The following is a 13,657-nucleotide window of genomic DNA, read 5'->3' on the forward strand; positions in this document are numbered from 1 at the left end:
TTGAGACTGAGCAGAGCCAGGGGAGAAAAACAGGGGCACAGAACAGAAAACAAAACAGAAGGGTGGGCTGCGTGGGAGATGATAACTTAAAAGTTAGTAATTAGGGAACACTGTGGAAATCGGCTTGACAATTGAGATGTCATGAATAAATGCAACGACAGGGCTGAATGGAGGAAACCAAAAAGGGGACACCAAAAATAACAATTTAAGTTCTATTAACGCAATGCAGCAACATATGAATTTACATTTGAGCAAATTCTAAGGTTCATTTAGTTACACAACCACTCGTTGAGCAATTAAATATTCATTACTCGATTACACCACCTGCAGGATAGATGGCAGTAATGCATGTTGGCCTTACAATGGAAAAAGACAGGATAATATGCATTTGAGGGTCATAAAAAGAAACTGCGGGTCTTCTTGCTAAAAAAAACCCAACTTGGGATGTTTCTTTTATATCAGTGATAATGAAACTGTTGTAAATGAATTTTACAGCTGCAACAGCAATATACTTGGACTGTAACCTGAAATTTGTACTGTCAGACTACATGGCAGCATTTACATAACAGGAACACCCATTAAATGTTGTAAGGTGTATATTCACCAACATCAGGAGAGATAATGTTTGTCCTACTTAACGGAATCTTAAATGGACATTTAGTAACTTTTCCTGCAACTTTAAAAACTGGTAAAATGCAGAAGATAAAGAAAGGTTTGACAAAGTTTTACAGAACTGAAAAAAATGTTTAATTTAGAAACATAAACACAGGCATTGTTGGACTGTTTGTAACTAACTTTGGAAATTAATACAGCTGACCAAAAAAAGCTTAAAATAGAGCTCAAGGTCCTTCATGTCCTAAAGATTTATCTTTAAACCAATATGTACACAAAACAGAAATGGCTCAATGTGATTTACAATTTCAGAATGTATTTTACTTAGCACTGTCGTTTATTCTACAAAGAAAACTCAGGCTACAATATTTAGAATAAAATTTAAGGAAAATTATTTTCCCCCCTCCATAAGAGTAAAATGATAACATTTGTGTTGATTTTCATGCTACTGAACTATCCCATCATCTGTGATGAGGTTTGTATGAAGAATATGCAATTATTCAAATAAAACTTTGATTTGTACCACGAATGGCCACAGGCGTCTGTACAATAACACATATACAGTCAGCAAATCTAAAGAAACCAATTGAGGAGGTGGATTTTGGTGTCCGGAAGCAGCTCAGGCATACAGGGACTGGTAGCTGCTCCTCTGCGTTTTACAGGAGATCACGCATACGCTCAGCATTCCGAACAACTTTAAAGAGAAACAAGGCAGATTGGATGCAAGTTCCTCAAAAATGGACAGTTTATTTGCAGGCTGTTGCAAACATTTGGTTAAACAGCTTAAGTTACAATAATGACAGTGCAGCAATGAAAAGATTTTACCTTAATGATAGCAAAGCCCAAAATGACCAACAGGGCATAACCCAGTACACCCCGAAAGAGCTGATCCAGCTCGGTCTCACAACCCTACATGAAAGAAAAAAGCCCATCAAGGTAAGATTGTTCCCCTCAAAGGCTCAAGTCGCAGTTATAAGGGCAAAACAAACTGCATAATGCGGTACCTGCAGGTTGAGCAGGTCCAGCTGGTCCAGCCTGCCAGTGCACCCGGTGGAGTTTTTGCAGCAGGACAGAGGCACCGTGTTGTTGTGGCTGGTGTACCAGGGAGTGCTGATCCAGCTGGTGTAATTGTGCACACCGCAGCAATTCAACTGCACACAAACAGAAAATTCAATTGTTTGTATGTAAAGTGACAACAAGGTGAAAAGATATAGGGGGAAAAATCGTTAATCTAGGTCATGAAATGGACTTTGGAGCGTTTCATTGCCAATGTATGTGCAGTGTTACTATACGAACAGCAGGGGGCGCAGTGTCTTCCATTCATACTGCACAAATGTACCTATTCAACCAGGAAAATATTAATCCAAATTTTCTTGTATTTCATGATATATTTTAACACAAATTGCTATTTCTGAATGGTTTGCAATTCGAAATTACATTCATCACATGTAATAAATACAATGGAGGGAGCACAAATCTATAATCGTGGCCCACACTGACAACACCATCATACTTTTACAACAATTGAACATTTGGGCACATATACACTGTGCAATACAAATAAGGTCTTGTTCTTAAAATACTAAACACGAGGGAGAGAACACAAGATAAAGGAACTTTGAAGAGAAAGCGGAAATGAAAGTGCGCGTGTGTAGGGGGGTGGTTGCAAGTGTGGCAGAAGCTGTGGATGAGAATGAAAGTTTAGAAGAGAACGCAAACAAGAGCAAACCTGAGTCTGCAGGTAGTCTGCAGCGTTGGACTCACTGCTCTGGCCATCGTACTTCATGAAAACGTCATTCATTGAACGTTCCAAGTCTTGGGTTATCTGATGTGGCGAAATCACAAAATATTCAAGATTCAGAACAAAATGTCTCTACTGTATTTGGGAGTGCATCTGGGATGTCTCACCTTTCCTCTGTAGATAAAGCCAAACACCAAAGCAGCAACTTCAGCGGCAAAAATCAACATGATGATCATAAAGAACTGAGAAGAAAGGAGACAGAAGTGAGAAAATTAGAGGACAGAAATAAAGACATGGTGGAATCCAGGTGTGAAGGTCTAGCCACACTTACAAAACCCAGGCCGACTTTGGACTCCCGGATGGTGGCGCAGCACCCCACCAGGCCGAAAATGAACATCACCACGCTGATGCAGATGATGATCACCGCGGGGATCAGAGTGTACCTGTCCTGGATGAAGCTGTCAAAGTTGTCATAGCTCTTGATCACGTAGGCGCCGACATAGGCCAGCGCCGCCCCTGCAGCCTGCAGGGAGGATAGGCACCATGGTTATGATCTGATAAACTGAACATCTCCAACACTCCATTAGCTATGCTGGGACATCCATAAGCTGTTCATTTATCTCATTTTTGGTGAATACTTCACACCACCTTCCCCCCTAGTTTCCTTTGTAAAATCTGGGTAGGACAGAAAGCCTGGCCAGATAGCGGGCCCTGGACTGGGTGGCTGATCCCTGCTTTAAAGCACATGGTCTAATTATGCGGCACTACTTATTAACAACTGTGCCAAATGAGCAGATTGGCTGTGAAATGTTGTTTGGAGCTTGTGAAACATCAGCTGCAGACATCAACGCACTCTAAAGTTGTTTTTTTAGTTCAAGAGGTCACACGGTGGAACCACAACAGAGTCGATTACTGCCACCGTTCAGTGCCGTTCTGGCACTCTGGTACAAAAACATGCATGCAGGTGTCTCCCTGGTATGGCAGAAACCCCCCGCTGGATTGCAGGTTTTGTAGGATTGGGTTGAGGACCACTGCGTTATGGGAAACCTTTAAAGGTTGAGTGGAAACCAGCATTTTAAAAAGGAAGCCCAAAGAGTTTGCTTCCTTTTCTAATCGACTGTGTGGAGCTCGCTCTCCCTGACGTCATGCAGCAGGATCCTCACGCGTCATAAGACCGCCGGCGTGCCAATTCTGTGTGCGTGCTACAAACTGCAGAATCCCTGAGGAGCTGGCCCAAACAAGCCCCCATAACAGAGGCGAGTGTGGGGAAAAACAAGAGCTCCGAAGGTATTGACGTCATTACCCAACATCCCTTTGAACTTTGAAACTCTTTATCACATGAACTCGTCATTATGGATCCAAAAACCCCGTGTTGTGAAAGGAGGGCGAGGGTGCAAATGAAGTTGTTTGGGGGGCTAAAAGAAGCTCCATCACATGTGTCACAGCTTGAGAAAAAAAAAAAAAATTTGTGCCACAGTTTATATCAGGAAATCCCCTTTAGGGTCTCGGTGCCTTGCTCATTTTCACTCTTACTTCCTTTGTGATGAGGCCAACTCGAGCCGTGTTTTCAGCTCTTTTTTGACCATATTTGATGGTGTTTTGGTTTTTGCAGCCCAACAGTCATTGGTCGTCCACATAGGCCCCATGACTCATTCCTCCTAATCATTCCACAGTCACGGGATCCATCACCCCCCTCCTCTTTTAAGCTTTCCAGAAACTCTGATCTTGTGCCTAAAAGGCAGCACAAAGCAGCTTACGGAACATACACTGTAGCTGCTCATGTGAGGTGCACTTCTGGAATGCGAGAGACCATCAAGAGGACAATTCTGCTCCGCGGAATAATTGTTAATCCCTTCCATAATTTTGCCAACATTATTTAGTCCCCACTTTGGACTGTGTGCGATACTGGGATTAGGAAAAAAAATTGCCGTGAACAAAATAATTTCATGTAGAAAATCTCAATTTTCCAGCGGCAAAATGTGTTAAGAGAGAGGAAGGAAAGTGGTAATCTTATATAATGCTGACTAAATTTTACAGAATGAAAACTTGCTGCCAAAAAGGTAAATTACTGAAGCTGATCGACAATTTCATGCCCAGTTTTATGATACTTGTGGTCCATTAACATAAATCCTCTTTGTAAAAATTGTGTTTTGTGGATTTAGATAGCTCTCAGGAATAAGGTGGTCACTCCAGCCTCAGACATTCACCTCCTATATTAGAGAAACTGATACTCCACAGTCAATAAATGACCTTTAACCTGCCACTGCAGAGACAGACCCCGAGGACCCTCGGGGCTTTTGGAGGAACAAAAATGCAAGAATTCCAAAAGTTCTCTCTACAAATTCCATTAAAGTAGCCGATTTGGGTTACAACAAAGAGCTTTTTCCTCCTTCCTCTACATTTTAATACTATTGAGGGGCTGAAGACAACAACAAACGTCCACATGAAGCTTTACATCCTGTTATGAATATTAAAAATAATAGTCATAATCATGCCAGGGTTCTTTGTGAGGGTGCGCCACTTGATCTGAAAAAACATAATAGGGCCATAAAAGTGTGACTGTTTCCTCACTCGGTTTCCTCACTCCTCCTCACACACAAAAAAAAATCAGTTTTCACATCAGTCACAGTCTTCCAAACACGAAACAATGGCTCGGTTCTTTCCTTCCAGAGAGGGAAAACAGTGTTTGGCCCGGTTTGACCGTTCCAAGTATGGAGGAGTCAAAGCCGGTGGGTTGTCGGTAATAGCTGGTCGGTCAGTGTTCAAGTGAAACCTGCGCCAAAGCGCGTCGCTTCTGCTTTAACGTCACCCGCTGGGCATCATGCTGAGAGACGAGGAAGCGCCTGTGCAACAATGGCGACGCAGCATTTTGTAACTTCTGACGGCAGCTTCAGCAATTTAGCCGAAATGAGATTTTAAATCTTTTCTCTTACCCAAAACACCAGGCTGAGGAAGAGGAGGACGGTCTTGGAGATGACGACTCCGCAGTCCATGTTTGCGTGGAGGAGCTGAGGCAGGACTGACGAGACGCTCTGGTCCACTTTGTATGAGGCGCAGCGCCGATCTGCTGCGCGCTCCTGACGCCCGGTCACAAGGTCTCCCAATCTGACTGCGCCGACGGTGATCACACGGTCACATGCTGCCTGAGGGGGGTGCCCCCCCCCCCCCGCACACACACACACCCTCACAGAGGGGTTGGGGAGACGCATACTTAACGCTCTTATAAAATCTTAAAAGAAATAAGTTCTGCAGGTCCCATTTTAAACATTTCGGTTTGATTCACCTTTTTCCAAAAAATAAATTAATAAATAAGAAGTGTGATCTAAAGGTGCCAAATAAAAATGACTTGTTATACAGAAGAATGTGCACTTTTAATGGATTTATTTCTAATAAGAAGGTCATTTAGAGTAGCTGAGCTGATTAAAAACCTGGCGCGTCGCATCGCTCTCATCAAACCCACAGGGACTGCAGGGTGTGTCGGTACTGGTCCGTTTCAGAACAACATTCACCACAGAACACATCCAGGACCGACCCTGACTGCTTCCCTATGCGTCACCTGTCTGTGTGACCTTTGACACTGGCAAGAATTGATGTTTCCAGCCCAGAAACGTACCACACTACAGCCCCCAGGTTTGCGTAAACATCTCCCAGTAACCAGGCCCAGTCAGCTTCACCGTGTCAGCTGACACGTCGTGCTACCACTTCCGATGGGTCATTATTTGTTGTGTGACATAATGGAAATCATCATAAGCCCTATTTTGACCTACCAGAAAGTCGAACATCAGTCAACTCAGTGAGCCTCATGTGCGTTCCCACAGCAACAGTTAACTGACGAGTCATTGCAGATCAGCATAGTGGGGCGTGTAAACGCATTAAATGCTTATATTTGTTCCAGACTGCAGCCATTAGCCTCCAGTCATTAGCAGCTAACAGCATAAATATCTCACTGATCTTATTTAACAAAATTGGATTGTTTTGTCTATTTAAACAATGTTTTTTAGTAGACCGAACAAGACTGTTTAATAATGAAATGACCTGTTTGGCTCATCGAGTAGAGAAGCAGGCCCATATTAAAAACTGGGATGCTCGCTGAAGCCCCAACATAACAGCAGGGTGGGGTTGGATATGAAGGCCTCCCTACTTTGGTTTGAACAGTGCATCAAAGGAGCTAATATCAGTTGAACAGCTTCAGTGGGTGAGGTCCTGGCAGGGGTTCATCACCTTCAAATACAAGTGTTAACTGGAATCATGGGCCATAACCTGCCTCAACTGGCCTTCCTTCCAACAAGGCTTACTCTCAAACAAGTACAGTGAGAAATTGCATGATTTTAATCATTTATACAATGTGGCCGGCTGAAAGGCGGCTATTAAATGTGGTTAAAGAGTGCACAGACAGGAAGAGGCGGGATCTTCAGTGATCTCATACGATCAAAATGTCACTGACAAGGCGAGAATAACTATTAGTTTAATTGAGTTTATGCCCCCCCACACCCACCCACACACACACACACACACACACACACACACACACACACACACATTTCTTACTTCACATGTTATTCGGTTCCATCCAAAGTAGTGCTATTTCTCCTACATGGATCTATTGACAGGTGTTATTGCTTTGATCTGTATTTGCTGTATTCTCCTCACACTTTTTCTGTCATGGATTTATATTAAACCTCAGAAAAGATTACGCCCATCCGTTTTGGAACGGCAGTGGAGAGGGGGAGTTGGAGTTACTGAGTGGTTACACTAATATCTTATTGCGCATTTCATTGCCAATAATCACTGCTGTAACTATTGTGCAAAAAACATAAAATCTTGAATCTTGTATGACAAATGTGCACTATGGTCTGTAGGAGCTAAAGCCACAACAAAACACAGTACACCTCAGAACCTGCAAGTTATCAAGATTTCATGGTCAATTTAGCATAAAAATTCAATTACACATCAAACAACAGCCTGATTTAAAAACATTTTCATGTGCTTAAACACAGCTAAATGCTCACACTCTTAACTCAAAAAGTTCCTTTTCTACTGGCAATGAGCTGATGGAAGCACCGCTGAGCCATCTTGACGGTGGATTTTCTTTGTGTCTGCAATGTATGAGAATAATGGTGATAGGTTTTGGTACAATAACACATTTATTTATGAATCCTAATAAATTATTGTGTTATTTCATGCACCCCACCAAGAGGCCGTGTCTTTTTTATTTTCATTGTCTATACCTTCGACGGTTTTGAGAATAACTTCTTTTGGGAAAAGTATCAAAGCAGGAAACAGGAAGATCGGTGTTCATTTGACGTCATTACGTAACATGTAACCCCGCAAAACGCCTCGTGAAGTTATCGCGTAAACACAACTGTGTTTCTTTCGTCCATTCTAACTCCAATCAATGAAGGAAAACGGCATAGATTAAACACAATTGTCCCTTTAACAAACGTCTCACATTAATGTTAAGCATATTGATGTGTCTGAAGGTTTATGGAGTGTCATAGACAAGGTGTTTAGAAGTCTAAATGTCATTACGCGTAACAGCCAGTGCGTAATTGCGCACAACGCAGGCAAATATTTCTGCAAATCTCTTAATAACAATACAAACAGGTCGGTCAACTTACGGTTGCTTTTATAGTGTGGTTTTATGTTGTTCACTGTGCTAAAAGGGGCGGTTTGGTGGATAATTCATCGGGAGAAAACACAAAGGTAATGAGGTGAAGAGGAGAGGCGCACTTCAGTGAAGAGGCTGACACTACACGGTCCTCACCGTGGCTTTATAGGTACCCGTCACTGGACATGGACAGCGCAGACATCGCTTTCGGTCACTTGCAGAAACGTTTACAATGTCTTCTGCTGCCACCAAGAGGAGAACCCGGTCACAGCCAGGGACGGCAGGATCGACAGTGTCGGACCTCATCATGAAAGCCGCATCTGCCGCCGATGCGAGGGCCACCGTGTCCCTGGCGTCCCTGAAAAAGGCTCTAAAAGTCGGAGGCTACGACGTAGACAGAGCTAGAATCAGTAACGCCCTCAAGGGACTGGTGGCCAAAAAATATTTGGTCCAGGTCAAGGGTACCGGCGCATCTTCCGGCTCCTTCAAAGTGAACAAGAATCTTTCCAAACCTGCGAGGAAGAAAGGGGCGCAAGAGAAGAAAAATCAAGTAAGAAGGGTCCAGCGGACCCGAGTGAGCACAGCAGCAGTGACCGCCACTGGAGCCAGGAAGAAGGCAGCCAAGAGATCAAAAAAAGCCAGGAAGCCAACCTTTGGACGTCCACTTACCAGGTCCCTTAGATCTGCAACCAAGAAGTAAATCCTTGTGTGGCGTCCCCTGAGCATTATAATATAGGGAGAAAAGGGGAATATTCTAATCAAAATGAAACCTATTTACACCCTAAAAAATCTTCTATTCTTAAATTGCAATTATTGAAAATAATAAAGTGATTATACTTATGACACGTGTGAGGGATTTCTTTTTCTTGAGCAAAATGTTGTTTTACTGTGGTCTGATGATTTATCAAGAAGAAAATACATGATGCAATAAAGTTTTAAATCCTGCCATAGTTTAAACGGTGCAAAAATATAAAGCCTATTTTGGAGCAAACCCATATTTCGAATATTAACTTGGGAATTTTCACTATTACATGCACATTGATTTTGAAGAGTCACGATATAGAAAAAAAAAACACACAAAAAACCCCCAAGCAAACAAAAACAGCCCTGCTGATGATCGTGGGGGGCTCCTCGGGCGGGGTCGGCCATGGTTGTCGCAGACCCTCTTATCTGCTGCAGGAAACACGCGATGGCCCCCGATGGTGCCTCATTGTCACCTGATAGAGATCCTGCACACCAGGAACTAATGATACAGAGGAGGAAGTGTTCAGAAATGATAAATCAAATTAAATAGGTTAACTGATGAGTTTTGAGTGTTTGCTGCATGATTTAGTTATATATTTCTAATGCTATTATTGAAATTACACAGGTAAGACTTATTAATAAGGATTTTTAAAGTCCACAATCCAAAAGGCCTGTCTCCAGGGAGATTGTTGTTACGTGTAAAAAACAGCCTTCATGACATGGGAAAAACAAACAAAAACAGTTCATACAATATAAAATCGCCACACCCGATCAATACGTGTTTACATGATGATTTCATGTAGCTCTTTTCTGTCGTGATTTGGATGTTATTCAATGGGATTGAGGTTGGAAGCTTGTATTTGTTGACTACAGTTGGAAATTTGTGGGGAAATTCCACTGACATTGTTCACACATGATGTCCGACCATTAAAATGCAAGACTGGTTCCTGCTTTAGGTTTCATTTCTCTTTTGTGAAGTCTTACTTTATACATGCTACCTTTAAAACTTCAAATTCTATATGTTGGCCCTAAAATATATTAATGTACAAATCCAAGTTTAAGTTTAGGAAGTTAGGAAATCTGTCCACCCACCCATCCAATCATTACAAAGACACTCAGACACACAGACACACAGACACACAGACACACAGACACACACACACACACACACCTACGCAAAATCAAAATTTGATCAAAAGTAAAACTGCTTCCTCTTGCAGGAGGTGGAACCTTTCCCCTTTATAAATTCCACCGACTTCCTCATTTCTCTCAGACACCATGAAGGCAGCAGTGACAGTCCTGTCCCTCTTTTTCTTTTTCTTTTCCGGCTCCTCAGTCCCCATCAGCCGGCCGGTCAACTGGCTCAGACAATGCCGTGAGTTGACCAACCACTCCATCACAGCTCTGGAGGTGCTGCCGGGCGGAGGATGGGACAACCTGCGCAACATGGACATGGGCCGGGTCATGAACATCAGCTACTTCCAGTGCCAGACCACGGAGGACGGGCTCTACCTCATCCCTGACGAGGTGTTTGTCATCCCGCACAAGGAGACCGGCGTGGAGACAAACTCTGAAATCATCAGCTCCTGGCTGGAGCAGAAAAGCTGTACATCTAACTCCATCAATTCTGACGCTTCCTTCTTCTCTGTGCTGAATGGAAAGTTTTCCACAGAGAACCAGAGGATGAAAACCCACCAGGTCAAAGACTCTTCAATTACCACCAGAGTGCAAGTAAGTTCTAGCTTTTAATCTCGTCCCTTGATAAGATTGAGTAATCATTTTAAGTTTATTCAGTTTATGACTAGTTATACATTAGCGTGCTTGATGGTGGTAACGGTGATTTGTATCCCTCTCGTCTCTCCTTTAAGATCCGCAACTTTATCTACAAAGTGAAAGCCTTTCCCGACTTTGCTCTGGATGTGCGTTTCGCTCAGCAAGCCAAAGAGATCGCTGATGCAATAGAAAACAACCAAACCAAGAATGCAGACTATCTCTCGGAAAAGATGGTGCTGGAATTTGGAACCCACGTTATCACCAGTGTCGACGCTGGTGCTACGCTTGTGGAGGAAGACTACCTCACCGCCAAATACGTGTCAGACGCCACGTCGAAAAGTTCCTCCATTACAGCCCAGGCAGGCTTGAACTTTTTTGACAAGCTCAAGTTTGACATAAGCAGCCAAACCTCCACGCAGAGCTCAATCCTTCAGGGGTACCAGTCCAATATTACGTACTCCATTATCCAGAGCCATGGCGGCGGCATTCCTTTCTACCCTGGCATGACTTTGCAGAAGTGGCAGGAAAGTACCAGGAACAACCTTGTTGCTATCGACCGCTCAGGAATGCCCCTGCAGTACTTTATCAACCCCAACACATTCCCAGATCTGCCTCAGCCTACCGTCAGAAAGGTGTCTCGCTCCGTGCGTCAGGCCATTGACAGATACTATAAAGTCAACACGCGTCCCGGCTGCATTGACATCAACTCCAAGAACTTTAATTTCCAGGCCAACATTGACGATAAGTCCTGTGACGGTCCGGTGACGAACCTCAGCTTTGGTGGGGTCTACCAAGTGTGCGTTCCGATCAGCTCCGATGCAGGCCCGCTATGTGACGCCTTGGCCCAAAAAAACCCAAACACGGGCGACTTCTCCTGCCGTGCACCGTACACCCCCACGCTGCTGAGATCTGAGAGGAGACAGCAGAGTTACACCACGTATGACTGCCATGACGAAACGCATCACTGTGGCTTTCTCGGCTTGAGACGCTGCCATAGCAGTGTATGTCAGGACAACTACCACGTTCGCTCCGCTACCATCAACACCTACTGGTGCTCCGTGAATACAGGAAAGGCCCCGGAAAACTCGGGGTATCTGTTTGGTGGCATCTACAGCCCCTCTCTCATCAACCCGCTCACCAATGCCAAAAGCTGCCCTGCGAACTTCATTCCACTGAAGTTTTTGTCCGACGGCCAGATGATCTGCATTAGCAACGACTATGAAGCCGCCACCAGGTTCTCGGTGGCGTTTGGAGGTCTCTTCAGCTGTCAGTCAAGCAACCCACTGGCGGACTCCAAACAGCGCTGTCCTCCACAGTTCAGTCAGCATTTGGCCGCAGTGAGCGACGGATGTGAGATTCTTTACTGTGTCCAGTCTGGTTTGTTCACAGGGGGAGAGCTGCTCCCCGTTCACCTGCCTCCTTTCACCAGTTCTCCACTTATCAGCCTGCAAGCCACTAATACGGTCATGGTTCTGACGGAGGGAGAAAAGAGCTGGGTCAGAATCGGCCAGAGCAAGGAATGGAAGCTGGTCAAACTGGAGGAAATGTCTGAATCCATGCGTGAGTTTGACCCCCATAACCAGCTGACTGGTGGAGAAAAGGCCGGCATAGCCTTCGGGGTACTGGCTTTGATGGCGCTTGTGGTTGTGGTTTCAACAGTCATGGTGAAGAGGAGGCGAAGGCTGGGTGCCTTGCTGCAGAGAGGTCGCGGCTATGAAGAGATTCATGACGGGTTATTCCAGGAAACTGAAACTGATGAGACGAGGTCCTCTTAGTGTCAGTACATGGCACAAACAAGAAGTCTGTTCCTCGCTTCTCTATTTTTATGGACAATGGAAATTAGAATCACTTCAAAAGCTGTGTGATTTTTTTTTTTGCACTTAAACCCTATTCTTGTAATGGAAAGAGCCGTCACCAGACCGGAAAGTGGAAGTAATTCCGAAAGTAGGATAGCAGCGCCCCCTGGAGGCCAGTGTGAAGAACGCCACAAATCTACGTTTTTTGAGTGTTTAATAACACAACTGTTTTTGCTAATAAAATGAATCAGCACATTTATTTTATATCTTTTGAATTTCATTTAATTTTGTTTAACCTTCAGTTTCATACTACAACAATATCCTTTGCTAGTACCTTTACTGCAAATATAACATTGAACCAATTGCAAGTCACTAAAATAATAATAATAAAAAATAAAAACAGTGAATGAGTCTGCCTCCGTGCTTGTCTGCACTTAGACCAACCTTAAGAAACACATATAAAGCTGCTGAATGCCATCCTCTCTAAAGTGATGACAGCACAGCTAGAAAAAGGCACAACTATGGCCTGTTTCAGTGTTTGAATGAAAGTCGGTGGTGGCTTAAAGACACATGTGCTTGTGCATGTTCGGTATATATTTGGCCCTGATATTCGTTACCCTTTCGTTCTCTTGCCCACTTTATCTATTTTCGGTTTCACTGTGAAGGTGCATACATGGGGGAAGGCTGGGCACGCACCCAGACCAGTTTCCAGCTCATCCAGGGCCCCTGTGTGTGTTCTCGCACCTTCCTCTAATACCAGAACATCTTACATGTTTTGTCGGCACCGAAGCTTCAACTGAGATCCCTCCACTTCTCAGCTCAGCCCCCCATGGCCATAATATCCAGAAGTCCCTGAAAGCTTTAGTATAATCTAATATCCCAGAGTCAAATTTCTGATTCATCCTGAAACACTGTGTCAGCAGCTCCAGCATGATAAGTGAGACCAGCAGTCGTGCCCACAGCACGTGCTACTTAAAGAGACACATACATTTGATTTAGAAGCAGTCAAACTCTAAATTCATTTAGATGTGCAGTTCTCCATGAACCCAAATCCATGTATGGGTCGTACTGTCGATGTGGTCAGACATGTTTTAACTACAGCGGTGAAGAAGCTGCAGATGTGGCACCCAAGAACACACTAGTCCAAGCAAATCTGGGTTAAATAAGTGGTTCATTGTGGCGTTTAATGCTTTGATGGAGACAACATAAACAGCAGAGCTGAGCTCATGTCGGGAAGCCGGGCCAGCTCACACGTTAAAAACACATGCAAGCGTACATACATGTGAGCATTTCCCATAAAGAGGACTCACTAATGTCCGCCCTTCCTCTCGTGACTGCACAATAATCTCCATCCCCCAGCACACACACACACACACACACACA

At 44.0% G+C, this 13,657-nt stretch overlaps 3 protein-coding genes across 3 annotated transcripts; 2 read left to right on the top strand and 1 right to left on the bottom strand.

The window, feature by feature from the left end:
* Positions 1-723: 723 nt before the first annotated feature.
* Positions 724-5,456, bottom strand: tspan36 (tetraspanin 36). Its single transcript, XM_003974786.3, has 7 exons — positions 5,287-5,456; positions 2,685-2,876; positions 2,521-2,595; positions 2,342-2,437; positions 1,617-1,763; positions 1,438-1,521; positions 724-1,306 (listed from the first exon to the last, which is right to left on the bottom strand). Exons 1-7 carry the CDS (start codon positions 5,344-5,346, stop codon positions 1,232-1,234), a joined length of 729 nt encoding a protein of 242 aa, XP_003974835.2. The 5' UTR covers positions 5,347-5,456; the 3' UTR covers positions 724-1,231.
* A 2,623-nt stretch (positions 5,457-8,079) lies between these two features.
* On the top strand, positions 8,080-8,804 carry LOC101062868 (histone H1.1-like). The gene has a single exon (XM_003974844.3). The coding sequence runs from the start codon at positions 8,194-8,196 to the stop codon at positions 8,659-8,661; it is 468 nt and encodes a 155-aa protein (XP_003974893.1). The 5' UTR covers positions 8,080-8,193; the 3' UTR covers positions 8,662-8,804.
* A 1,145-nt stretch (positions 8,805-9,949) lies between these two features.
* Positions 9,950-12,681, top strand: mpeg1.1 (macrophage expressed 1, tandem duplicate 1). The gene is made up of 2 exons (XM_003974785.3): positions 9,950-10,436; positions 10,574-12,681. Exons 1-2 carry the CDS (start codon positions 9,984-9,986, stop codon positions 12,251-12,253), a joined length of 2,133 nt encoding a protein of 710 aa, XP_003974834.1. The 5' UTR covers positions 9,950-9,983; the 3' UTR covers positions 12,254-12,681.
* The last annotated feature ends 976 nt before the right edge of the window (positions 12,682-13,657 follow it).

Source organism: Takifugu rubripes, chromosome 21 (genome assembly GCF_901000725.2).
Source record: "Takifugu rubripes chromosome 21, fTakRub1.2, whole genome shotgun sequence".
Taxonomy (NCBI): Eukaryota; Metazoa; Chordata; class Actinopteri; order Tetraodontiformes; family Tetraodontidae; genus Takifugu; species Takifugu rubripes.